The sequence below is a fragment of the Hoplias malabaricus genome, chromosome 3 (genome assembly GCF_029633855.1).
Source record: "Hoplias malabaricus isolate fHopMal1 chromosome 3, fHopMal1.hap1, whole genome shotgun sequence".
NCBI lineage: Eukaryota > Metazoa > Chordata > Actinopteri > Characiformes > Erythrinidae > Hoplias > Hoplias malabaricus.
The window spans coordinates 71,706,646-71,734,347 of record NC_089802.1 but is presented as its reverse complement, the minus strand read 5'-3'; the positions used below and the strand labels follow the sequence as shown (position 1 = coordinate 71,734,347).

The following is a 27,702-nucleotide window of genomic DNA, read 5'->3' as shown; positions in this document are numbered from 1 at the left end:
CTAGATTTGGCAGGACGGTGCAGGGGGGGAGGCCCAGGGGAGAGGAGTGAAAATGTGTGCTGTGATGTTCCTGCAGTGCTACTCACCGAGCTTGGCTCCTTTCTTCAGCAGGGTGACCACCACTGAGGTGTTACGGCTGCCGATGGCACGGTCCAGAGGCCTCATGCCGCTGTAGTCCATGTGCTCGATTACGGCACCACGCTCCACTAAATAATGAACCTGCAGTGGAAGAGATAAGCTCTCAGAGTCTGTACCAGACATGTACACACTATGGCACATATGCATGATTACAGCAGCGCAGCCTATCAGACAATGCACCTGGGATACACACAATGAGAGGAGGTGGTAAACAATAACAAGCACTAGCAAACAGACAAAAACACACACACAGCCATCCATATGCTATATTAAAGCTGAAGCTTCAGGGAACTAAAATCTTGGTTGTCTTTCTAATTAGGTAAATCTTGGTATAATTATTTCCTATGCATAGCTTTAAAACCTCCACTGAAAGGTTGAAGTGTTTTGCTAAAGTCTTACAGGCTTAAAGTCTCCCTAACAATTCTGTTTAAAATCAGACAAACACGGAAACAGAAAGCTAATGACGGTGAAAGTAAACCTAGCACACACAACTGAGACAAATTTAATAGACCTTTACTTTTTATTAAGATGCTGCCATGCAAGTAGTGCTGGGTAGTTTACCGGTTCATTGAGTGTACAGTATAAAATTTATCCTATGGTCCGCATTTCTTTCATAGCGTAATACTGTGGTATGCAACATTCCCTCTCTCTCAGATGCAGATCTTTCAGTAATTTCTGCACTTAAAACTTGCATTTTTTGCAGTAAAAACGTTTTATTTCATCATATTTTGTCACTGGTGTGGCAAGCAAACCCTACAGTACCCAAAGGTTCATTACAAACATGATATTCAAATGTTTTGACACAAGAATTAGCAGCAAATCTATATTTGATCTTAGTCTTGCCATAAACAAACAAACAAATAGATATTAATTTTGTAAATATTGTGATTTACTGTGAAATAGCCAGAATTACAATACAGTGGAACCTCTACCTACGAACTTGATCCGTTCCGTGACCCGGTTCGTTTCTCCAGTCAATTTTCCCCATTTAAAATAATGGAAAAGCAATTAATGCGTTCCAGACCCCACCCCGAAAGTCACCCTTTTTGCACTGATATATGTTTACAACACTCTCAAATTAGTAAAAAAAAATACATGTAGCGTTACTACTAATAAAAGAGAAATACAGTAATAAAAAATATATAAAAAAGTTTTAAGTGGTTACACATCGCTACCTTGAAGACGTGACGACTGGCTGGAGGAGTAACACAGGCACTGGCTGTATGACGGGACGTGGGGGGTGGGTGGAATAACGGAGAGTAGGCGGTGAATGTGGGGAGACGAAGCGTAGATACGGCTTAACTTAGCACGAATTTCGATGTCTGCTATTTACACTAATGCTAAATTCCTAAAGCTACAATTTGCTAATCTTAAAAGCTCACTCAAGTCTGGGCGCTGGGGGACTCGCCGATTGGGGTCAGGGGCCATTTCCCACCGCCGGCTCGGCGGAGGCTCAGGTTCGTTTCTAGAGTCGTGGTTCGTTGGTGGAGGCAAAAAATATTCAAATGCACGGTTCGTATCTTGGAAAGTTCATTAGTATAGGCGTTCGTTAGTAGAGGTTCCACTGTATTTTGGTCGCTTCACCCTACACGTGACACTGGAATATCTTTTTAGTCAATCGTAGACATTGTGTAGAAGAGTGGTCCACATAGACCCCATTTCATTCACTTCTCCTTGCATGCAATTCTGTGTTAATTCTGCTTCAGCGGTGTAGCAGGTTGAGCCTTTAACTGAGAGATGTCCATTCAGTGTGTTTCTTAGACTATTAAGACCTTGTCCAGACAGTGCTCTGATTGGTCTAATCTTGTGATAACGCTTTTCTGTTATATATTTTAGATATTTATTAACCCCCAGTAATTGTTATCTGTCACCTGTATATGAGCTAGTTACACAGAGACCATGTTTACACCTTGCAATTCAATGTGATATTTATCTCGATTTTAACCACATACTTTTAAAATTGGGAGTCAAAATCCCCTTTTATTAGATCATCTGAAATCTAGTTGTGTGGTGCTTAATATGCAAATCAGCTTTAAAAAATCCCTCTTTATAATTACAGTTGTGCATAATGTTAATTTGTTTTCTGCACACACAAACCTGTTAGTCGTCATGCTCACAGACCAGGGGAGTTATGAAATGATGCACTGAGGGGATTTTACTTGTCATGTGGTTTGGAAAGACAAATGACTTGAGCAATCAGGTTTAAAACATTTACATAAGATCATGTGGATAATCCTGATACATTCATGACACATTACTGTAATACACACTGGGATCAAGACATGTGAGGCATGTGAGGAGCCTTCCAATATAAAACAAGCAGTGATTTATAATGTGTTTATATTGGTGTGCTATATGAGTAATAAATACACGCACTATGTCAGCGTCTCCATAGAATGCAGCCAGATCCAGAGGAGTGCGCCCGTTCTTATCTGTGTGATCGATCTGTGCTCCTCTCTCAACCAGGAACTCCACCACACTCTTCTGGCCCTTCAGACACGCCCAGCTCAGTGGAGTCAATCCCTCCTTATCCAGCGTCGTCACGCTCGCTCCTGTAGCACACACACACGAAATGTTCACTTCAGCCGTGGAATAACCTCAGACCTTCTGTGGACTACGAGGACTGAGAGGACTCACCCTGTGAGAGGAGGAAGTCCACAGTGGTCAGGTGACCCTCACTTGCTGCCACCATCAACAAGGAGCGTCCATGCTTGTCACAGCTATTCACGTCAGCACCATGCTGCAGCAAAAGCTTAGCTACCTGAGAAAGATAAAAGTGGGGGAACGTGAAACCTTCAGCTTCATAGGTTCTACATGAGCTGTCTGGTGACTGAGAATATCACCTGTGTGTGCCCATGTCTGACAGCACTGAAAATGGGGGCCACGCCCCTGCGGTTCGGCTGTGTAACCACAACACCCTGCTCCAGGAGAAAGACACAAGCCTCCTGTTTGCCTCGCCCAGCAGCGGCAGTCAGAGCTGAAACACAGTAAAAGGACACAGAAAAGGACTTAAAAGTTCAGACTTCTCTAATAAAGGGACAAGGAGAATTGGGGTTATGATGTTTTTCACATTTCATAGGTCTTCTCTAAATATGATCCGAGCTAGGACAACACTTATTAGTGTCAGTGTGAAACGCACCAGTCTCTCCCCACAGAGTGTCATGGCCATCAATCTCCACGACAAGCGTGTCCTTATTCAGAGCCAGTAGGTTCTTCACCACCTGAGAAAGTACATTATAAATTTAAATAAAATCGACCTCAAACTATATTATATAAAGAAATGGACAAATTCACCCAAACCAGATTTCATCTGGAATGAACTTGCTTAGATATTTGTTGGACTTCAAATGTCACACTGAATTTTCTCAAAGCACCTCTCCCACCTTAAACAGATTGTGGCCTGAATCTACCCCTGCCTTTGTTTTCTTCCTGCTTTTTATTCTACAACATTCTTACTTTAATGTTCTCAAACAGTCTGCATTTCTGAAGTCAGTATTTTGGCTGTGTGGTCCACTGAGGCCCACAAAGACACAACAAAACAATCCATTATGTATAACGTTTTGCCAGACTGAAAACTTGGAATAACAAGTGACCCTGATTGACAAGGGCATTTAGTAATGAAGATTTTAAATTTAATTAAGGAGGCCTAATCATTTTTACTGTTTTTGGACAGGTTTGTATTATGTTTGTCAGTGATCTGATAACGGCTGTCATGATGTTGGGTTTAATTCTGTCTTTGGTTGCTGTTTTTTTGGACAGAAACTTGTGCTGTGGGTCAGGTTGGGTCAGATGCAGAATGTTCTCAGGTTTTATTTGGGTTCAGTTCAGCGTTTCAGGTCTGATTAGTGCTCAAGGCTGTGTTCCCTAAAAGAACCTTAGCACAGTGTTTGTTGTAGAGAATGACTCAAGTACAAGTGTTGTTTTCATCCTGTACAATGTTCTGTGGTTTACCTGTAAGTGCCCCATACTGGAGGCAGCGATGAGAGCTTGCTGCACTACTTTGGCCTTTAAGCTGCTGTCAGAGCTCCAGCTCTGTTCCAGGAGGTACTGCAGTATCTCCCCATGCCCTCTCAGTGCAGCATGCACCACTGCACACTGACCACTCTTATCCACATGATCTACCTGATACACACACACATCAGGATGAATAAAGAGGAGGTTCACATTAATAACGTACACACAGTTAATTTTAATTACTTAATACCATAACCAGAAGATATTAAACTGTGATCTCCAAACACTGTTAATGTATATATTCATGTAAATGCACAAAGGAATAATAAAAGTGTCAGATACATTTACATCAACGTAGAGGTAAATATAAGCAGGTAGATCGTTTGTACACAATGCTGAAATAAGAGGTGTGAGTCTTGCCTGACCTTGGCCCCTTTCCTGCAGAGCAAGGTGACCACCCCTAAATGTCCAGCTGCAGCAGCATAGCACAGGGGTGTCATGCCGTTCTCAGAAACCCCGTCTACAGCTGCCCCAAACTCCAGCAGCAGGGCTACCATCTCCAGGTGTCCCAGATGAGACTGAACACACAGCACAGAGGCACTGTTGAGCACCTCTGTTCGGTAACACACACTCGCTCCACCCAGGATCAGAAGTCGGGACACCTGAGGAAACACACAGAAATGAGGTGTTCAGTAGTGGAGATATGCGTGGTCAGAGATGGGCTTTGATTCTGCAATCTCTTCATTTTACTGTAGCTTCTTTACTGTGGGGGGGAATGGTTGCACAGCTACAAAGTACCCTTCTGTTCTCCTTGGTGATCTTTTGTAAAGCGAGATCAAAAATAAGACACACTTAAAAAATGACAGTGGTGCCAAGAGATGACACAGGGGTCAGAAATGGTATCTTGCATATCATATAATTTATTCTATGATGGTATCACTATCCATCCATCCATTATCTGTAAGCGCTTATCCAGTTCAGGGTCACGGAGTGTCCAGAGCCTACCTGGAATCACTGGGCGCAAGGAATACACCCTGGAGGGGGCGCCAGTCCTTCACAGGGCAACACACACACACCTACAGTCACTTTTTTGATTCGCCAATCCACCTACCAACATGTGTTTTTGGATTGTGGGAGGAAACCCACGCAGACACAGGGAGAACACACCACACTCCTCACAGACAGTCACTCTGCGGGAGCGGGAATCGAACCCACAACCTCCAGGTCCCTGGAGCTGTGTGACTGCGACACTACCTGCTGCACCACCTGGTATCACTATTATGACAATATTTGTTGTTATTGCTTAAGCCAGGGGTGGGCAATCTTATCCGCAAAGGGCCGGTGTGGCTGCTGGTTTTTGTTCCAACCAACCAGGAGGTCACATGATCATTTGTTTTACTCAAGCCAACTAATTAAAGGAGTGAAATCAGGTGTGCTTGAGCCTGAATGGACTTAAATCCAGCAGCCACACCGGCCCTTTGCGGATAAGATTGCCCACCCCTGGTTTAAGCTTTTACCTGCGTGTGTGTATGCACACAAACAGCAACCTCATTTAAAGGCCACTGACCTGCTTTGTATTTATAATTATATATTCTTTTGTTTTATTATATTTAGAAAAGAAAACCATTAAGAAGAGAGCACAATTAATCTGGTTTAATTAGTGCAATGCTGTGTGTGAAATGTTACATATGAATTAATGAATCCATAGTGTGAAAATGTGGAAAAACTGTGATGTTTTGCCACATCACCATTTTATATTTGGCCTGCTGTGTGAACAGTGCTATGAATCCTTGGCCTCTACAGTGGAAAAGAGGCTATTGACTCACACTCAATTACTGCAAGTGGTACAAGTTTCAAGGACATACTCAGTCCCTATCCATAAAAACAGAACATCTATTTCATGCGCCCTGGATTTGAGATTATGCACCTGTGCCTCATCATAATTCTTGTATTACACTTAAAAGCCTCAAGTGTAGCAGTGTAATCAGCTTCTGAGAAATTACACAGGCACACACATTCACAAACTCAGGTAACTGGTTACAAGAACTACTAAAAAGTTCATGTCCACTGGTCTCCAGAGTGTCAACTAGAAGAGGAGGAGGAAAAACTTACCTTCGGAACTAAATAAAAAAAAACTCCTGTGTTAACATCCCTGAAGATTGTGTGTGTGTGTGTGTGCAAAAGAGCGAGTGTGTCCTTCTGTAATGAAAAAGCTCTCTAGCTACAGACTTCACCACCAAAAAACAGAGAAAATATCATAAGATCCTTTTGAGCATACAAATAGCTTATTCTGAATTAATTTAACAGTAGAATGCACTGAATCACACTTAGCGATCATGGCCAAATGAAAGCAGGCGGCCTCTTTTGATCAGGCCGGAGAGCTTGCCTGGTAATGGAGGCTTGATTAGGAGGCTGGATGAAGCACGATGCGTTAAAAGCGGAGGAAACAGAATCTCATTTATTTATCCAAACACCACAGGAATTAATGAGCGCCTCTTCAACCGGACGGCTGTCAAGGACGTTGTCGTTCGCTCACACACACACACAAACACACACACACGTGCAAAAGCATATACACACAGAGTGACACTCATTTCATTAAAAGAAGGAAATTGCAGGCAAAGAAGTCCAGACTACAGCAATTAGCATATAATAGAATTAATTAATATATTTAATTATGTAAGCCCCCTTTTTCAGGAAGCTTCAGTGTTAATTACTATGTTCTGTGTGACTTATCAAATCCTCTTCGCTTTGAGTGACTCTGACATTCACTGAGTTATGGCTCTCTGAGTGAGCTTTGAATGTGTCAGAGTCAGAAATTGGTTGAGTGCTGCTTCAAAGGGCATGACAGGAGACAGGTCACACTGACCCTCAAAATGCTGGGGATAAATGATTTTTTTCCCCAAATGTGATATGAGAGCCCGAAATTCCGGTCATTTTAATTTTCACATACTGAATATTGTTGAGACAGGCAGCTCCAATATGTTTTATGGCTTATCCAATTGGACCAATTGCATTTCCTGTTTTCTGAATGACAATAATCCACATAAAATCTGACTTTTATATTAGATTTCAGCCAAATTGGTACGTGGTGCAAGCACTGACTACACAAGCACCAATATGACTGAGTACTCATAACTTTGTATATAATATTGGATTTTGGAGTTATTAATATGACAGCCACCATGCATTAACTGTTCGGTCATACACATTTAATTCGGTCACTTGTAAACATCTGACTTAAGAAGTAACATATCTTCTGCTACACTGGACATGTGCAGTTTGCCTCTGAAGTGAAAATGATCAGATAGGAATTCATGGCACATTCTGTGTTAGCAGTGACTAGGGTGACGTGCAGGTGCGTCAGTTGTGGTTGTACTGATCTCATGCAAGTTACAGGGCATTCATTCATTCATTATCTGTAACCCTTATCCAATTCAGGGTCACGGTGGGTCCAGAGCCTACCTGGAATCATTGGGCGCAAGGCGGGGAATACACCCTGAAGGGGGCGCCAGTCCTTCACAGGGCAACACACACTCACACATTCACTCACACCTACAGACACTTTTTTGGAGTCACCAATCCACCTACCAACGTGTGTTTTTGGACCGTGGGAGGAAACCGGAGCAGTTATAGGGCAGATATCAGTAAAATAATGAATCTAATTCAATCTTGTGCCACATCTATACTGAAGCAGCATGAATTCACACTGTGTGTAGTAATGTTATCTGTTGTGTTTTCCTGAAAATAAACATGAAAACATATAGACAGTTTACACCTGGTTGTTTCATATGACTTGTACAGAGACTAACCCAAATTTTCATCATAGATATTTGCACTCAAATGTGTCATTGCCTGCCATGAGGGCTAGTTTACTAATGATTTACAGATAGTAAAAAGTCATAGAATAATGATGAAATCGAGCATGTCACCAGGTTCCACACAGACACTGCAACACTGTAGGTTCATTCTTTACAGAGAGGAACTAACATGGCTGCCGCTTCCATAACGAGTGTTGTTAATGCTCTATGATCTTCAGCCATCCAAACCTGGAGAGTCTACTGATCAAAGCCTCATGAAAATGGCGTCTGTTCAATGGCACTGAATAATAAATGTCTTCAGTCTGGCTTATTTCACTGTGAAAAAGCAACAATATTTTTTGTTACTTGTGCTTGTTCGTTATTAATAAATATAAAGTATATATGATAAACATATTTAGGAGCAGAGCGGTGATGCAACAGCTAGCTTCCTGGGTTCTGTGCTTGTGAATTCAGACCTCACCGCGGATCAGTCTGTCACTGTCACTGGGAGGAAACTTGGAACTTAGAATAGTGATTAAGATTAAGAAGAAGATTAAGAAAGTAAGTGTAACCCACCTTGACGTTGGGTGTATAGAGGTTTCTGAGGGAGGACAGAGCTGCAGAAAGGCTGTCTGTACTGTTACTGATCCAGAGGGCCTGAAGAACACTGGAGGACACACCAGTCTTCTTACTCTGTCCCTGAGAGGGGGGGAAGAGAGAGGGATGAAGAAAGAATGTGTGAAACTCAAGTGCCGTCCCTAATTACTTCCATTAGGTGCTAAATGGAGGCAGAAATGCAAGATTTGCAAACCAATTACACTGTGTATAGGGAAGGCTGACTTGTCTGCCTGTGTGTGTGTGTGTGAGTGTGTGTGTGTTTTCTACCTTGAATATGTGTGCTTTGAGGATGTGGTGACCCAGCTCCATTGTCTGCTGCCTGTTCAGTTTTCCATCTTGCCGAGAGAGCATGAAGGCCATCAGGGCATGTCCACTTCTGAATGAAACATATAATCACAATACATCACATTATTGATATGTCACAATAATAGCACAAGCTCAAAAGCAAATATCCCACACGTCTGTTACCACCTTAAACATCGCGAGTGACACAATGTGACATTTGCATCTATTAGAAACTACCGTAAATAACTCAGCTGCAGATAACGTGAATCGATTTCACTGTAGAGTGTCATTGTGCCCAAACTTTTGAATACAACTCTGTATATATTTTTCATTCATTCATTCATTATCTGTAACCACTTTTCAGGGTCGCGGTGGGTCCAGAGCCTACCTGGAATCATTGGGCTCAAGGAGGGAATACACCCTGGAGGGGGCGCCAGTCCTTCACAGGGCAACACAGACACATTCACTCACACCTACGGACACTTTTGAGTCGCCAATCCACCTACCAACGTGTGTTTTTGGACTGTGGGAGGAAACCCACACGGACACGGGGAAAACACACCAACTCCTCACAGGCAGTCACCCGGAGCGGGAATCGAACCCACAACCTCCAGGTCCCTGGAGCTGTGTGACTGCGACACTAACTGCTGCGCTACCGTGCCGCCTGTGTATATTTTTATACTGTAGCTCTTCAAACAGCTCATTTCTTGTAGATTTGGCATAATGGCACAGGGCCAATATCCATTTCTGTTCCAAATCAAGCCTTAAATAGCACACACTCATTATGTGATGTGAAGTTATTTGTTGTGAATTTCTTCCTGTGGGGAAGGAGATTGTTTCAGTAGTTTGAGCATGGTCTCATATTATTAAATGCATCAGTTACTGCTTTAGATTCCTTCAGTCAAAAACAACTCTTTTAAAGCTTAATAATATTTAAAAGAGGGACGGCACGGTGGCGCAGCAGGTAGTGTCGCAGTCACACAGCTCCAGGGACCTGGAGGTTGTGGGTTCGATTCCTGCTCCGGGTAACTGTCTGTGAGGAGTTTGGTGTGTTCTCCCTGTGTCTGCGTGGGTTTCCTCCGGGTGCTCCAGTTTCCTCCCACAGTCAAAAACACACGTTGGTAGGTGGGTTGGCGACTCAAAAGTGTCCGTAGGTGTGAGTGAATGTGTGTGTCTGTGCTGCCCTGTGAAGGACTGGCGCCCCCTCCAGGGTGTATTCCTGCCTTGTGCCCAATGATTCCAGGTAGGCTCTGGACCCACCGCGACCCTGAATTGGATAAACGGTTACAGATAATAGATGAAAATTTAAAAGAAAATACAAAAATCAGATCAAAACGTTTTCCTGTTTTAAATTTCTTACTAACCAATTCACTTTTAGTTTTTTTTTTGTTTTTTATAGTTTTTTTACACTTACATTTCTGGTCTGTTTAGTGAGCATTGTCACATTTTACACATCACCAAGAAAAGTTCCATTGAAATGAAAATGATTCTGATTCTAATCATTACCATGAATAAAACCAAGGGCACAATATTTCCCACTATAATTTTAGGCTTTCTCTTTCTTTTTAACTTTTTACTCAGACTTCAATATCTCCCTGTGGGATTGTTTTGCTCTTTTCACATGAAGCAATGCCTCAGACTCCCCAGAGGCACATTCTGCCTAGAAAGAGGCTCGGAATGAAAGCAATGCCAACTAAACTGAAGGCAGAAAAATCCTCAAGTGGGAGAAACTGGAGAAGAGGGCTCACCCACTGTCCTCAGATAACATTCAGTGCTGTTCGGATATGTAGAGCAGTGTGAAAAATTTAGAGACCACCCTTTGTTTATTTAAATAAAGTAGGTTCCATCCGCTCATTTTTCGGTTGTTAGGATCTGTCACTGTTCTGGGTTTTCCTCTAGGTTTTCATCTCGGTTTTTCGTCTTGTGTTTTGTAAGCCATGTGCCCCTTCAGGTGGCATGGTGGCACAACCTGTAATTTCCCTGTCACACAGCTCTAGAGCCCTGGGGTTGTGGGTACAGCCCCACTTCGGGTGACTGTCTGTGTCCGTGTTGGTTTCTTCCATGTGTTTTGATTTCCTCCCTCAGTAGGTAGCTAGTAGGTGGAAAGGCTAATCGAAAGTGTCCATAGGTATGAGTGTGTGATGTACTGTGATGGACTGGCACCCTCTCCAGGATGTGTACCTGCCTTGTTCCTGATCATTCTGAGTAAGCTCAGGACACACCATGACCCTGAACAGGATAAAGCAGTTACAGACAATGAATGAATGTGCCCTTTCCCCCTTCCTATCTCTCTTAGACTCTCTTAATATTGAAATCTGAGCTCCATGGTAGAAGAGAAAAAAGAGGAGATAAAGAAGAAAAGAGGAAATGAGAGTAGAAAATGGATGAGAAGTGTAAGGAGGGGTAGATAAGTTGACAGCAGGAGGAAAGACAAGAAGAGATGAGAAGAGACAAGGAAAACAGGAGAGAAGATGAAAAGGGAAGGAGTATAGAGATAGAAATGAGTAGAGAAGAGCGTGTTAAGGCGATGTTTGACTGATGCTGTATTTGCTTGAGGAAATTCATCCCCATCCATTACTCTGTGTCACACTGGCTCTGTCTGATTACATGCTGATTAATGCTGTCTAGACAACTTCACGGCAGAGCACGAACAAACGAACGTCATTCACTCGTTCTTGTTCTCTCGCTTCTGGACTGCACATCTCATACATGCTGTGATTAAACAGAATCTCCTCTTCTCTACAAGGCCACGCATGGCTAGCTGTTTTCTCCGGTAAAGCATCTGGCCCTTTATAAAGTGGCCTCCACATGTGACCTGTGTTAAATAGGCCAGGCTGAACTGGCTCTGTTTCCTGGTATTCAGGGAGAGGGGCAGTAGTGCTAGAACTCCATTAGGCTGAGCTTGCTGCCAGGCTGTGCTTGGGCCGGCCTTCAACTAAACGAGAGCGGTGAGTAATGTGTGTGTGTGTGTGTGTGTGTGTGTGTGTGTGTGTGTGTGTGAGGGTGGGCAACTCGCTGAAGAGCTGGCGAAATGAATGGGAGGAATCAGAAGGGTAATTTTGCACCCACACACACGCACTGAGACACATACACAGCAGGCATCTCTTATGCACGCATCGCACTCCAGTTTGAACACGATGAGCAGGCTGGAGTGCCTTGCTCCATGAATGATAATGCTGACCTTAAACACTCGGGATATTTACTGCAGTCAGCTCTCCGCCCATGAATGTCTCCACACTTTGCAAACCAAGGGGACAGCTGATACTACTGAGCTACACCATTCCTGTACAACAAAAATTAAATTGTACTTCATAGCATGGAACGCAGCCAACGTTTGTAAACCCCAGCTCATCCAACAATTCCTCTGAAGTGAAGAGTCAAATTAGTTTGTTGTGTATTGCTGCAGTTTCTGCTTCTATTCGTCTACGAAGGTTGTTGTGAGGGTTTGACTGCATTCAGTTGCAAGAGCGTTGGAGGTGGAGAGAGGTGGAGATGATTAGTTCTGGATCACAAATGCCACTCAAATTCACCCCAAAGGTAATGAAGGGTGCTCTTCAGTTTATGTCACACCCAAATTATGGTTTGTAACTTCACAATGATTTTGAAATTGTAATTTTATGGTAGATTTACTACCTAGTGTTCCTTTAAATGAAGGCACTGGAAGACATTTGGTAGGAAATACGGCTGTGCCATATCGTATCGTACACAATAATAACACTTTTTTTCAAACGCTAAAAATAAATCAATATCATGATAATCGTGATATTTGAAGTTGTTAACGTAATGAAGTCATGGCAGTTACATGTAATATGGCATACATTCATTACGTGAGCCATTTAAGCACAGTGTCAGGTAAAGTGGAAATTTGCTCTGCCTTCAAAGAATTTACTCCAAAAGAAAAGTGACTTCAGTCGTTTGGAGGTTGTTTGGATATAAAATATCAATATCAATTACGATATTTCGTGGTTACGACACATCTCTCATTTACTGTATAAAGCCTTGTTTTGACTTAAGTGGTTTTGCGTCGTAAACGTCGTAACGCGAACTTCGTGTTTGGTGTGCGCGGCGGAAGAATACACGGTTACGCGGCTCGGGACCGAGGAGGATAGGTGTTAGGATAGGATAAGTGCTTACAGTATGTTATTTACGTACAGTATGTTCCGACTTACACAGAAAATTGGTTTACAACGCGACGTAGGAACGAATCAACGTTGTAAGTCGAGGACCCTCTGTATACTATATATTTTATACAATGTCAGAAACTTGGTAAGTTACATTTGTTTACAAAATAAGCAAATGCATACAAACCTTTTATTTGTTGCTCCTTCTGATTGTTTGAAATTGTTAGATTCATACAAAAATTAAATATATAATATTATATATAATTTAATTAAGACATCAAATATATTATTAATTGAATATATGTAATGTTAATTTAACATTTATTTTGTTGCAATAGTGGGTTCTAAAAAATAAAAAAAAGCGTTTTTCAGAGTTTTTTCATATCGTCAAGGACATTAGTAATCACCAAAATACACTGAAAGATTGTGATAAAATTTTAGGGCCATATCGCCCACCCCTAGTAGGAATTGGGACTGTAGTCATATGTATCATTACTTGTATTGACAATGTTAACATTTTGAACAATATCAATTCCAATTTCTCAACCAAAAGACATGAGAGTAGGTTTTTCCCAGATAGTCTATGTCAAGAAATCAAGCCATTTCGAAATGTAGCCAATCAAACCCTCCAGTTCTTAAAAAAACGGCATAAAGTCTCACCTGGGATCGCACAGGAAGTCTGTGCTCTCTCCATCAGCCCTCCACACCAGCCACTCCCTAAAGGAAGGGTGGCAGAACATGCGTGTCCGGTCACGGCGGGCGATCAGAAAGCTGGACAGCGCCTCCATACGTTGCTGGAAGTCACTCCATTCCAACACCCCCCTCAGGTTACCGGCATTCAGTGCTCTGAAGAGCTGCTCATCAGTGAGTGGGTGTAATGAGGCCAGCGCTACATTCAGCACAGGAAGAACACGCTCAAATGCTGCTGTGGAGGGGAACTTCATATTGCACTGTAGCTGGTACAGCTCACACAGAGACACAGGTATGACCTTATAGCTGGAGCTTTTGATCACCAGGTGGCCCTTCTCCAGAAGATCTAAAGTCAGTTTCAGGTACAAGTAAGAGCCCTGGCTGCGGGCCACTAGGTGCGAGCTGAGTTTGGAGATGGCTGCTGGCTCTGCCTTGCCGTTGATGGCAATATTGCTGAGAATGGCGGTGTTGTGCTCCATGCGGTGCTGCAGGTATGAGTGCAAGTCACTCACAATGGCCTTGTTGTCGTGAATGTCGTCCAGGGAGATTATGGGAAAGGGCAGCAGGCTGGTCACTTCCTAAAAATGACATATACAACCAGTTTGATAAAACTGGAAATAACTCACCCTCAAAGTCAGGAAAGACCTTCCCAACAGAAGTCTAATTACTAAAAGCTGAAGCTTATTTCCCAAGTATTATCAGGCAAAATATATGTCTAGATCATCACAATTTAAAGGTGTTACCTCAAATCTCAATTAATTTTGCTGTTTGTGGTTATCCTACTTTACTCTGTTCATTTTTAATCAAGTGTTTCTTAAGAAACAATTATAAATATCTGTTTATATCTTAATAACTCTATTAAGCCATAACTCTAACAACAACCACACTGGTATTATTCTTAAATCAGACAACAGACATGTATTCAGTGTCTGGTTACATTTAAAGTAAGGAAAAACTAATAATAAATTAATGTAAATTATGAATTAAATGATTAATTATATGAGAACCACAGAAAGATAAAAAGGTATGCTTTTGTGAATGTAGATTAAACAAAGGACACTAATTTTGTTTTAAGACTTAACATATGACTATAAAACTGTAATACACATTTGCAAAAACATAACCATTGTCTGGGTATTTGGTCTAAATACCTGCAGCAAACTGTGGTTACATACCACTCCTGTTTAAATCCCAGATGCCTTGAAAATCAATACATCATTACTTTCAAAACTCCAGCATCACTTCAGACATCAGCAATAGCAGCAGTGAAAGATCAGGGAGGGTACTGCAGAGACACTCAACCAAATATTCAGGACAAAATGTACCCTTTTTAAATTAAGATATTTATCAAATCTGGTCCATGTGAATATTTGAACAAAGAAGACATTAACATTCGTGGAAAATTCCAATTTCAATAAAAGTCTTAACATGTACCATTTTATCTTCAGAGGTCTTTATGTATAAGGAGTTCTTTTTTGTAAGTATGGACATCTCAGACCAATGCTGGTCACTGCTTATGTGCATTTGTGTATGCAGGTGTGTAAGGAAAGGGCTTGATTGGGGGCAGGGACATACTGAACATCTGTACTGTTACATCAGAACCACTGACCCCCCCTTACATAAGCCTGCTCCCTGCGGACCACAGTCCAGGCCATTAAAACATCTCTGATCAGAACAGGATTATTGCTGGCTGCTAAATATACAAACTGGCCTCTAAACACGACCCAGCTCTCCACCAACTTTCAAATACTAGCCAGAACAACATCAGCCAAAACACCACCACCTATCAAACACCAGCCAGAATAACACAAACCAGGACACCAGCCAAAACAACACTACCTCTCAAACACCAGCCAGAATAACACAAACCAGGACACCAGCCAAAACACCATCACCTATCAAACACCAGCCAGAATAAAACAAACCAGGACACCAGCCAAAACAACACTACCTCTCAAACACCAGCCAGAATAACACAAACCAGGACACCAGCCAAAACAACACTACCTCTCAAACACCAGCCAGAATGACACCAACCAGAACAAGTCCAGCCAAAACAAACCAGCTCTCAAACACCAGCCAAAACAACATAAACTAGAACAACACTAGCTCTCAAACACCAACTAGAGCCACACCACCTCTCCAATACCAGCCAGAACCACACCACCTCTAAAACACCAACTAGAGCAAAGACAGTTCTCAAGGAACAGGCAGAAACAACTAGAAGAACACAGCCCTAGTCAACACCAGTTCTCAAACACAAGATGGAGCACCACCTGCTCTTAAATACTAGCCAAAGCCACACCAGTCTCAAACGCCACTCAAAGGAACTCAATCTTCTTAAACACCAGTCGGAAAGTAAACAGCTCTCAAACACCAGAGTAACACAAACCTTAGAGCAAAAAAGCAACAACTGCAAAATAGATGAAAAGGACCAAGTGAAGAACAACCTACTTACCAAACACAAACCAGAAAATAAACTTTGGAAAAAACTAAATTCAGAAAGACCTCAATCGAATAAACCACCTTCAGAAACGCCTCAAATGAAGAATCAAGTAAAAAAAATACATAAGCAACCAATGTTTCAACAAACCATTGCAGGAAGAGAATGTTTTGGAGCCTTTCCTGCTCAAACACTCCTGATTCAACACGTCAGTTAATTACCATGATTAGTGGATGCGCTTGAGCTCTAAAAACCAACAAACTCTCATGGACACTGGTGTGTTTGAACACCTCTGTTTTAAGCATGCTCTGGGTGCACCATGAACATTACCAAACAGAAAATATTCTTAAACAATTCTCAAACATCTTCTGTATTTGTTAAAGAAATCATCTTGAAAAACCTGGCCTGTATTGGGAGAACTCACCACCAGGTTTGCCCTGACTGTGACAACCAGTTTGAGCCAGGTGGGGAACTTGGAGATGATCTTAGTGATGAAGGAAGCGACTGTGTCTCCGTAGTCTGGCTTGTGGAACTCCGCTTCATTCAGACCGTCTACCAGGATGATGTAGTCATCTTCTGCAATCTTCCTCTCTGCTCGGGTAAGAGGATGAGGAAGGCACAGTAAACATGTCAGATACAAACTTAAGACAATCACAGAATATTTGTTTCTCTTTTTTTGTGTTGAACTATATCACTGTTACTATAGTATGATAATCTGAAATAACAAATGAGATAACTGCCCTATTTTTGAAAAATATTATATCAAAATGGAAGTTAAAATGGTGTAATTGGATACTAATTACTGACCCCTTGACTCTCATTGAAACAAGGGACAAATTCTGTCAAGCCTAGCTTCTAAACCTGCCATCAACAGTACCTTAGCATTTATACACTGATTTGTATTATCAGTCTTTGTGACATATTTTAGGCCTACCCCTTCTTCCACAAGTCAACACAGTTCCCCGGGGGTTGTAATGAAATTACTGTGACATGCTTTGGTTAAAATAATACAAAGACCAAACAGCACAGCAACCTGTATAAATAACCCTGTTCAGAATGGCCAGTTTCAGCTCCTGTTCCTTTAAATGATAATGAGCCACCGCTACCAGTAAGTAACAGGGTGCAGATGCTCTTGTTATTAGCTTGTTTTGCGCAGTTCTCTTCCTTCACCATTGTTTTACAATTTTTGCTATGCGCTCTCATATAAATACAGGTTCAGCGCTGTGATTGGAGGGAATGAGATCAAGGGGAGGTTCAATTCTAACGTCTCGCTTTTTGACATCATAATGGGAGCAAAATCAGAATGGCTCACTGAATCCATTGCTTTCTGTCTTACACAGCCCAGAGAATTCTGACTGGGTGGTTTTATTTCACAGTTAATTGGTTGGTAGGACTCAGAATGAATGTGCTAATGCATTGAAAAAGTGATTTTTTTTTTTTCAAAATATGCCCCACTTAAATTTGATTAGAAGATTTTTTTATTGTTGTGTGGACCTTTTTAACATTGTGTTCTTCATTGTCTGACAGTTTATATTTACATTTATCAAGAGTGACTTACAATTGTTACTCAGGCTACAAATAATGGCCAGTGTAGTGTTAGTCATAATAATCTGATTCATTCCAAGCTTGGAATCAAAGCCCAGGCTTCTCTGTGGAAGACAGTTGTGTATCACCCACTCCACTATCTTAACCACCAGAAGTTTAAGGACACACCTTTACACTTCAACTATTAAACAACCAGTCAGTGCTGATGCAGATTATAACTGTAGAGAGCTTTCATACTGATCTGTGCTCTTTACTCAAAAGCACACCTTAGTTTGGGAACCCTGTGTTAGAGTCGCTCTGCTGACAGGTATCTCACCCTTGCGGAGGAGGATAAGGGGCTCGAGGACTCCGCGGCGGAAAGCTGCGACAGGGTCCTGCACGCAGGAGCGCAGACTCAGCAGACTCTGCAGCTGATTCTCCCTTAGCAGCAGCTCCCTGTAAGCTCCCAACCTGGGAGCACGACACAGCAGAGCAGACACGCTGTGCACAAACTCCGGTACCAGACATGTGTAGGTGTTATCAGCCTGGCAGTAGTGATATGCTACCACCTGCAGAGAAGAGAGAGACAGATAGTAGAGGTGTCAGTGTCTGACTTTTACACACATTGTTCAGGAAATGGCAGATTATCAAAACTGTCCCCAGCTGATAAACAGTACTTTTATAAGTTTTATATCTTTGACAAATAGAACAAGATCAAGCTCCTTTCTTGCTTGAGATCATAGAAAATCCAGTTGTTTCTGTCCATCCTCCCTCTGTGAGACTACTTTACTTATATGACATGGACAATACAAGACTTCTTGGCCACAAAAATGAAAGCAACCATCCCAAACAGAATGAAAGCTGTAGTAAATAAAAAAGGTTGAAATGTTATATATTTAATTATTAAGGTTTCAGTGCAATCTTTTTTTATTACACATGTTGATGATTTTTATTTGATTTGCGCATTACTACAGGCAATAGATATATAGAGATTACATGTGACATTAAGCAGTTGGAATCTTCAGTAAGAGGGAAGGTGTGCTGCTCTGCAGACGGTTTGTGTGGACTCTTTTAGAGCTCGTCTTTGATCAGCCTTCCTGGTAAATGTGCAACATTAACCTTTAGCCCAGAGAGAGAGGGGACTGAAAAGACCTGTCTTTAAATTCTGTAGCTGTTAGAAATCACTCTTAGGAACACACCAGTAGGCAGTGCACAATTTTCCACTGCTACTGGAGCATCTTAAGTCCTTTAAAAGCTGCAGAACGCACAAACACACAGGCTGCATTCAGCACCGCCGCCAGATGGCTGATTAAAACGGCGTGACTAGGACGCTCAGCAGAGATGAAGCCCAGATGTAGACAGCAAACATGTTCCACACACACACACACACACACACACACGGATGAACAGGAGAGAGGTGTCAGAATTGCATGGGAGGTGCTGCTTTTCAGCCAACATTACATTACATTTTAAAAATGTTATCAGTTGCAGTCTTTTTTTTTTTTCAAGCGAATGGCAGAGGCATTTGAGAGGCATGTAGTATAATCTCTTGTTCACTGTGAATAGCGCCAGCTTTCCCCTTTTCACTGCCTCAGCAATCACAACAACCTGTGTGCTACACTCTAATCATTCATTGTAAGGCCACATTCACAAGGACACTTAGGTGTCGGTTGTAAAAACATTATTTTGTCGTGAGCATGTTTGTTGGCAGAGATCTGTTGTGACTAAAGCTTGTTACGCAGAAAATGATTTTCTTTCTAATAAACAACCCTTCCTGTGTCATTCATGTTGAGGAACAGTTCTAGATTGCATATATGAAGGTGGAAACAATACACAATTCACCTACACACATTTACTAAGAAATTATCTTCAAGAGAGTAGCAAACCAAAAAAAAAAAAAAACACAACATCAATATTTTACAGTGGCTTCAATCATAGCTAAGTAGCTTTTATACATGTATGATTCCGTTGTTTATTCATTCATTCATTGTCTGTCCAATTATCCAATTCAGGGTCACGGTGGGTCCGGAGCCTACCCGGAATCACTGGGCGCAAAGCAGGAACACACCCTGGAAGGGACGCCAGTCCTTTGAAAGGCGTATGCTTCTGTTGTGTAAAAGATAATACTACTGAAAACTCCACAGCTAAATAGAATGTTGCCAAAATGTGCATTCCTACCATTACAAGTCACATAGTCTCACTCCTGTATGTTTAAATGAGATGCACATTCTCATCACTTCTATCTGGTATATGAACTGACCACCTTGTGTTTATGAATACTCACCTTAATTGAGGCATGCCATCCAAAAGAAAATGCATGTGACAGTAGTTATATAGAGGTGGAGTGTACAGTTGGGCAGCAGCATTTTCAATGTTGCATAAAACTGACATGGTGGGGGCCTGGGCACGGTTCAGCACACCTCTAGTGTGATCGCTAACCGTGCCGGAGGAACTTGAATGTGATGTCAATGATGCGACATTCACTGTAAAGGGTCATAGCGCCAACGGGATCAGCCTGGTATTCTGTGAATGTGTAGTGTTTGCTGGAATGTTTTCCAAAGTAGTTGATATAATTCACAAGTATTTGCCTCTGTAAAACTCTTCTCTTCAGGGTCACTGCAGACAAACATCTCCAAGCCACAAAGTCCCATCCGTAAGTAAACACAGCGTTCCCTGAATGCACACTTATTAAAAATAAAAAGCCACATCCTGATGACAACTGTGCTTCAGCATGGTACAAGGCAACCAGGGCAAGTGTGAGTACTCCCTGAGTATACACACTGCCTTGTCCATTATTTGTTGCTCTAAAACATGTTAATGTTATGTAATCTGTAGTCTTTCTGTGTGTACCTTGCTGGCCAGGCGTTTAACGGCTTCCTCTCGGTGTCGGTGTGTGTCTGGGGTGGGTGGACAGCTGCTGCTGCGCAGAGGGCTCTGAGCAGGTGGATTTAGTTGGTTGCCTTGGCTTGGGGGGTCATTTCCTCTACTCCCACCTGCCATAAAACACACAGCAACATTCACATTATAACTAAACAGTTTGCTACATTGGAAACACTGCCAAGGTCAAAGTATCTATACCCAGTGGTGCATATTTCCTAGGAGACAATATATTATTTATCAGTCATTACTCCTGGCTCTGAAACTCTGCATAGGCACCACTCTAGTTAAGGGGCAGTATTATATCACTGCGTATTCAACAGCACAAATCAGTATTTGGTTATTTCTCCAGCGTGTGATGTAGTGTCAGTCCTGACGTTAATAAGCACTGTGTAAGCCATCTGTTGTGGACTGTGGGGTGTGTGTGTGTGTGTGTGGAGGTGCTCTTACTCTTGGGGGACGCTCCAGGGCTGTTGGAAGCGATCTGTCTCATCCGGCCTCCGTGACAGCTCAGAGCCACCAGCCTCGAGATGACTGCTGTCTTTCCAAAGCCTACACTGCCCACGACGACGGCTCCTCGACCTGGCCCCACCTCACCGCCGCCCATCAGCACCTCCTCCAGACGCTGGAACAGCCAATCACGGCCCACAAACACAGTGTCTGTGGTGACACTGGGCACCTCAAACAGCAGTGGTTTGAGCATGATGTCTGCTGGCTTGTATGGGGTAAATCGTGCTGAAAAGTACAAAGAGAAACAAACACAACCGATTAAAACTATGCTGGAGGTTACCCCAAGATTGATACACAGTTCTTAGCATTTTCCAATTATTATACTATTATACTATTATCAAATCAATGTTGTCCATAAATATATGCCTACGTTACATTGTGAAAAATCTAGAATGCTGTATGCAGTAGTACCTTTAGTCTCCTGGTTGCGGCCACTGGTGTGTGCCCCGTGCCAAGGCCCACGCATAGAAGAACGCATGGGAGCATTCCTCTGTTCATCTAGGTACTTCAGTTCCTCCAGCTTAGTACTGCTAGTAGCTAGAGAGAGACAAACAAAAAATGAGGAATAGAGACAGAATAAGAGAGAAATTTTTATTATTCTTTAAGCTTCACTTAACTGTGACGGTGCTTTTGCTTATATTCACTGTAACAAAAGTTCCCAAAGCACAAGAGAACGGCCTAGAAATTAAAGCCTCCAATTAAAGTCCCTCAAGTGCAGAGCGCTCCACAGCCTCAGCACTTTTGAAGCCCAGAGGAGGTATTGTGCTGAACAGTGTGTGTGTGTTTTGTGTTCTTAAAGAGAGAAAGAAATACAAAGAGAGAAGGCATAACGTTTCAGGCGCAGTGTCAGGTGCAAACTGCCTGCTCTGTCTGTGTATGTACTGAATGTCTGCGTTGTGTAAACTGCACTCCTTTTCCTCATACATTTTCAGGAGGGTTTTGCAAAATCAGTGAGGCCTCTGCAAGAAAAGTGTGGAGATGTTGTATATGTGGCTGATTACACATTCCACTTGATTTACTTAAGTTTGGGCAGCTTGTGGCAACCAGCTTTACATTGATTTTATTCCTTTAAAACTACACAGAAGTTACCTTGGGGTCTCAAAAATGTGCCATCGATAGACTTCTGACCGTCTGTGTTACTGTTTCATAAACCCTAGTTTCTTAGCTTAAAGTGAAACAGCCTTGTAGACTGTGTCCATAAAACTTAATTTCAAAACCCTGCTATCTGTATTTTAGGGTTCAAGCACTCAGTGCGCTGAACCCTATTGTATTTTTTAGGGTTTTTCTTATTATTATTCTTTTTCTCCTGTAAAAGTCATTATGTGGAAGAGACCGTAGGTCGTACAGACTCCCCACTTGGAAGGTAGATGTAGTTTGTGTGCATCTTGTTTTATTCTTTTTTGCTTTTTCTTATACTATGGGTGGCGCAGCAGGTAGTGTCGGAGTCACACAGTTCCAGAGATCTGCAGGTTGTGGGTTCAAGTCCAGCTCCGGGTGACTGTCTGTGCGGAGTTTGGGGTGTTCTCCCTGTGTCTGCGTGGGTTTCCTCCGACTGACTGTCTGTCTGTGAGGAGCGTGGTGTGTTCTCCCTGTGTCTGCGTGGGTTTCCTCCGGGTGACTGTCTGTGAGGAGTGTGGTGTGTTCTCCCTGTGTCTGTGTGGGTTTCCTCCGGGTGAATGTCTGTGAGGAGCATGGTGTGTTCTCCCTGTGTCTGCGTGGGTTTCCTCCAGGTGACTGTCTGTGAGGAGTGTGGTGTGTTCTCCCTGTGTCTGTGTGGGTTTCCTCCGGGTGACTGTCTGTGAGGAGCATGGTGTGTTCTCCCTGTGTCTGCGTGGGTTTCCTCCAGGTGACTGTCTGTGAGGAGTGTGGTGTGTTCTCCCTGTGTCTGTGTGGGTTTCCTCCGACTGACTGTCTATCTGTGAGGAGTGTGGTGTTTTCTCCCTGTGTCTGTGTGTTCCTGCCTTGCGCCCAATAATTCCAGGTAGGCTCCGAACCCACCGCGACCCTGAACTGGATAAGCGGTTAAAGACAATGAATGAATGAATGAATGTCTGAACATGTATTTGGTGGGTGCAGTTCTCATCATAAGCTGCAGAAGCTTATTAAATTCAGAAGCACTGTGGCCACACATGCACTGAATCTACGCTCATTCATACATCTGGCCCTGAGTGTTTTAGAGCAGTGTTTTTGGCTGGCATTTCAAGTGGAGAGATTACACACACCACAGTGGTGCTGTTACCAGGCAGGCATTCATGATCTGCCACTGCATTCAGAGAATAGAAAATAACGCGCGCACACACAATTGAAGATCATAAACCAAAGACACACATGCAAAACATAAGCAACAAGCCATATTCATCCATTCATTCACTCATTTCATTCATGTTTTCCTGCTACACAGTGTTCAGCTGGACCCCTCCTATGCCTTATCCCCCAGGGTAATCTAATCTGGCTGAAAGGCGTAATCTCCGCAGATGGATGAGCGTCACGTTGCACTTGTTTGTGGGGTATAGAGGGGTGGGCTGGGTGGTTTAGATGGCAGTGCTGCTGTCAAACGGCTGTTTGCACTTCTCTTAGAGACACATCATGCCTTTATCTCTCCCTTCAGCCTCCATCTCTGGTGTAGCCTGGCTCTGGGTCAGCTCTTAAGGGAGCAGGGACAGAACAGAAGCCCACTAAGATAGGATCTTCGCAGTACAGGATGCCAGGGCCCTGCCATGATAAGAAGTCCAGAGATGAGAGGGAGAGAGAAATGTATGTGTATTTGTAGCTCATCCCGCATTTCTTCTAAAATGAAGGCTATGAATAGATTTTTTGAGCAGGTCTTGTGCAGTAGCAGCTTCTTCTGATCCCAGAAGAGCATTTCTGGGAGTATTTAAAAGTATTCAGGCACAAGAGCATTAGTAAGGTGAAGTACTATTTCTGGACGATTAGTTCTGGATCACAAACACCACAGCAAAGGGATGGAGCTCAAAGAATAGTTCCACTGCTCCATGGCCCACTGTTGGCAGGCTTAAGCTCTAGCTGATACTTGGCATTGGTCATCACAACCTCAGGTTTACATGCAGCTGCTGCAGAGCCTTCCATTTCATTTGTTGGCTTTGCTATGAAGATTATACACGCTGCACATGCACAAGTGAATTTGTCCACAATGGGTGCATCATTAAACAGGAAACTAAAGGGGAAAATGTGGACCTTTCATGTGCTTCACAGGGTTTTAAAATTTGCATAAAAGCTGTCATCTTATTAGCTACCAAGAGTCACCAGAAGAAATTAATCTTGGCATAGATTCTACAAATATCTGGAACTGTAATGTAGGAACAGTGTTCAAATGTTATCCCCCCAAATGTTATGAGGCTGCAGACTATGGAATCAGTCCAGTGTCTCTCAAAGGGTTCAACTGGGTCGAGATCTGATTTATCATTGTCATACTCATCCAGCTATGGAGTGACCACTGTGGATAAAGACTGTGTCCAATTAACAGAGACCACTCTCCAGAGTATGTTGATCTCTGTAGAGCACGGCTGATGAGACGCAGATGAGACACTAGTTGAATACATGTTTTGACTGAAACACCTGCCATCTTTGCCCCAAATTATAATCCTTTTTACAAAGTGTCTGTAAAATTGTCTTTTACACAGAGCTTGGTATGAAGTTAACATCCATTCATTCATTATCTGTAAGCGCTTATCCAGTTCAGGGTCGCGGTGGGTCCAGAGCCTACCTGAAATCATTGGGCGCAAGGCAGGAATACACCCTGTGGGAGGAAACCGGAGAACCTGGAGGAAACCCACGCGGAAACAGGGAGAACACACCAACTCCTCACAGACAGTCACCCGGAGGAAACCCACGCAGACACAGGGAGAACACACCAACTCCTCACAGACAGTCACCCGGAGGAAACCCACGCAGACACAGGGAGAACACACCACACTCCTCACAGACAGTCACCCGGAGGAAACCCACGCAGACACAGGGAGAACACACCACACTCCTCACAGACAGTCACCCGGAGGAAACCCACGCAGACACAGGGAGAACACACCAACTCCTCACAGACAGTCACCCGGAGGAAACCCACGCAGACACAGGGAGAACACACCACACTCCTCACAGACAGTCACCCGGAGGAAACCCACGCAGACACAAGGAGAACACACCAACTCCTCACAGACAGTCACCCGGAGGAAACCCACGCAGACACAGGGAGAACACACCACACTCCTCACAGACAGTCACCCGGAGCAGGAATCGAACCCACAACCTCCAGGCCCCTGGAGCCGTGTGACTGTGCCACTACCTGCTGCGCCTCCATGCCACCCATGAAGTTAACATCTTAATCGTATTATCACACTAGAGTATCATATGCACATGTTCGTGGAAGCAGCATCATTCTGTGGAACATCAGAACAAATACTAAAAATACGTTAAACTCTATCAACTGATTATTTTATTTATTTAAAATCATATGTAAAATACACGTTTTAAGTGTTTGGGCATAAAAACCTTTGCCATCATTTTCTGCCCTCAGAAACACATCGCCATAACATTTTCCCAGTAAGCGTGTTGATAATGCCTGACTAACTCTTCTGGCGAGCTCTGACTGCTGCAGTAGGAAATGAAAGCTGCACGTTTTAGAGCTTTCCAACAGCAGCAGCAGAATCAGTGAGGCGCTACAATGAGCTCTCTCCTCTGGGATGTACAAGGAAGAAGCTCCTGTTCTTTCGCAAGACATTTACACACACACACACACACACACACACACACACACACACACACACACACACACACACACACACACAGACAGCTGTGGAGGGACAGCAAATCCCAAAAGCTGTCTGCTCTCACAAAAAAAAACACAAGAATTCATCCCTTAAGATTGTTTTAAAAAATGAAAGTATGGAAAGGAACATCTACAAAGAGACAAACATACATCTATTTCACATTAAAAAGGAATGCAAGCACAGAAGAGCAGAAGAGCTTCGGTTCTGTCATTAATCTCTTTAACTCTAGACCCGCTTTTTAAAGTTCATTTTGAATTATGTATAAAGTCTACTATGGAATTAAAGTCAATCAAATCATGCTTGATGGTTACAGCATTAGTGAAAGGATTACCAACATCAACCATCTGAGCCATAAATAATGAGCTGTCTGTTGCATTTGCATGTCAATCACTGTCATCTTGAAGTGGACGTATTTCATGGCCTGGGTTGTGGGTAACCTGCCATTTTTCCACTGGGCAGTGTGGTATGGTTCTATAACATTTTAGGAAAGTCAAATGACACACTTAATTTAATTCATTTCTGGGTAAAATCACCATAAATGTAATTTGGTTTTCAGTGCCAGGAAAAAGCAGACAGCATGTATTTAACAGAATATTACACAGAAGACACAATAACTAAACATTATGTGAAACATTTTAACATTTAGTGTGTTCATACTTTACAGCTTCTATTTATTTACAGATTTCTTTTCAGTTCTCAGAAAAACCTTTAGTTTGGCTGCCATTCATTCTGAAGTCAAACTTTAACAAACAAAAGCAAATTTCAGAGTTACCGTTATGAGAGTAACTTATTTACTTGTAGTTACTGGACATGTACGCTGGTGAAAGGAAGTGACTCAACTGCTGACTGACCTGCCACTGAGTTGGGCCGTGGCATGACTAGTGAGGTGCTGTGATAGTGGGAAGGCCCATCTGAGGGTGAGGAGGCTGGCGGCGGTCCGGCAGCAGGGCCAGTCTTGGGTTGGGCATCTGCTGATTCTAAAGCAGTAGCAGAAGTGGCTGGTGGAGGGGCATGGTGACTGCTTTCCCTTAGAGCCCCACTACCAATGCCATCTTTTCCCCATTCCAAACTAGAGCCACAGCGCTCCTCATTCTCACTGGAACTGGTGACTGTAGCTGAGAGAGAGAGAGAATTGAGCATTAAACGGAACTTATTTATGCCACCAGTTCACCTTACACTCTCAGTCAATCCATACAAATTCAATAATGTAAATAAATAAGTAATTAATAACAATAATTCAGTAAGAATTAAGACATTAGCAGCAATGACTTGCCACAGTCTTATACACTTTCTAAACCATTGAGGGAGAGAGAGAGGGAGAGAGAGAGGACAGATAGAGGGGAAGGACACAGAAGATAGAAAAAGAAGGACAAAAAGGAGAGGGCAGGATAAAAATAGGAGCAAGAATCATGACTCTACAAATGAATTAACTCTTTAAAGTGCAAACCGAATTGTGTTGCCTTTTTCGAAGTGTAAGGAATTCAGAGCGTGGGCCACACACAGCCCCCTGGAATTCCAGGAGTTCAAGTTAAATTTCTCAAGCAGTATTAAGAGCTAATATCTATATATGAGAGATCTCTGATACAAGTCAGGAAAGTAATCAGAGCTGAATGTTGCCTCTGTGCGCTTGTCTCTCTGACCTTTTCTTACTGCATCCAAATAAAAAACACTATTTTAGGGATCACAAAAAAAGCACTGCTGTCCTACTTCAAGAAAGCTCAGACCTGAAATAAAGACAAGGCCGTCCCAGTTTAACCGGAGTGCACCTCAGGCTCTGTTATATTACAGTTATGAACAACCACAAAAAAAAAAAACTTTGACATTAATAGGCTCAATCTTACTAAGAGCCAAGCAAGACCACAATAAACAGAAAGTTCACTGTTCTGAACCAAGGACAATGAGACTGTGTCAATGCTAGTGAGTGTGTGTGCATGCATCTATGAACCTGAAATATGTGC

At 42.7% G+C, this 27,702-nt stretch overlaps 1 protein-coding gene across 3 annotated transcripts in view; it reads right to left on the bottom strand.

Moving 5' to 3' along the window:
* The window catches only part of tanc1a (tetratricopeptide repeat, ankyrin repeat and coiled-coil containing 1a), an 80,733-nt gene that overhangs the window by 9,218 nt on the left and 43,813 nt on the right, over positions 1–27,702 (bottom strand). For all 3 annotated transcript variants that reach the window (XM_066664973.1, XM_066664974.1, XM_066664975.1), the window contains 16 exons: positions 26,596–26,859; positions 21,372–21,497; positions 20,901–21,185; positions 20,424–20,566; positions 17,911–18,142; positions 16,474–16,640; positions 13,577–14,184; positions 8,778–8,886; positions 8,469–8,591; positions 4,518–4,754; positions 4,090–4,260; positions 3,278–3,359; positions 2,982–3,115; positions 2,776–2,899; positions 2,515–2,690; positions 87–219 (listed from right to left, as the gene is read on the bottom strand). In XM_066664973.1, the coding sequence (XP_066521070.1) occupies positions 87–219; positions 2,515–2,690; positions 2,776–2,899; positions 2,982–3,115; positions 3,278–3,359; positions 4,090–4,260; positions 4,518–4,754; positions 8,469–8,591; positions 8,778–8,886; positions 13,577–14,184; positions 16,474–16,640; positions 17,911–18,142; positions 20,424–20,566; positions 20,901–21,185; positions 21,372–21,497; positions 26,596–26,859 (3,114 nt within the window). The remainder of the gene's footprint in view (positions 1–86; positions 220–2,514; positions 2,691–2,775; positions 2,900–2,981; positions 3,116–3,277; positions 3,360–4,089; positions 4,261–4,517; positions 4,755–8,468; positions 8,592–8,777; positions 8,887–13,576; positions 14,185–16,473; positions 16,641–17,910; positions 18,143–20,423; positions 20,567–20,900; positions 21,186–21,371; positions 21,498–26,595; positions 26,860–27,702) is intronic.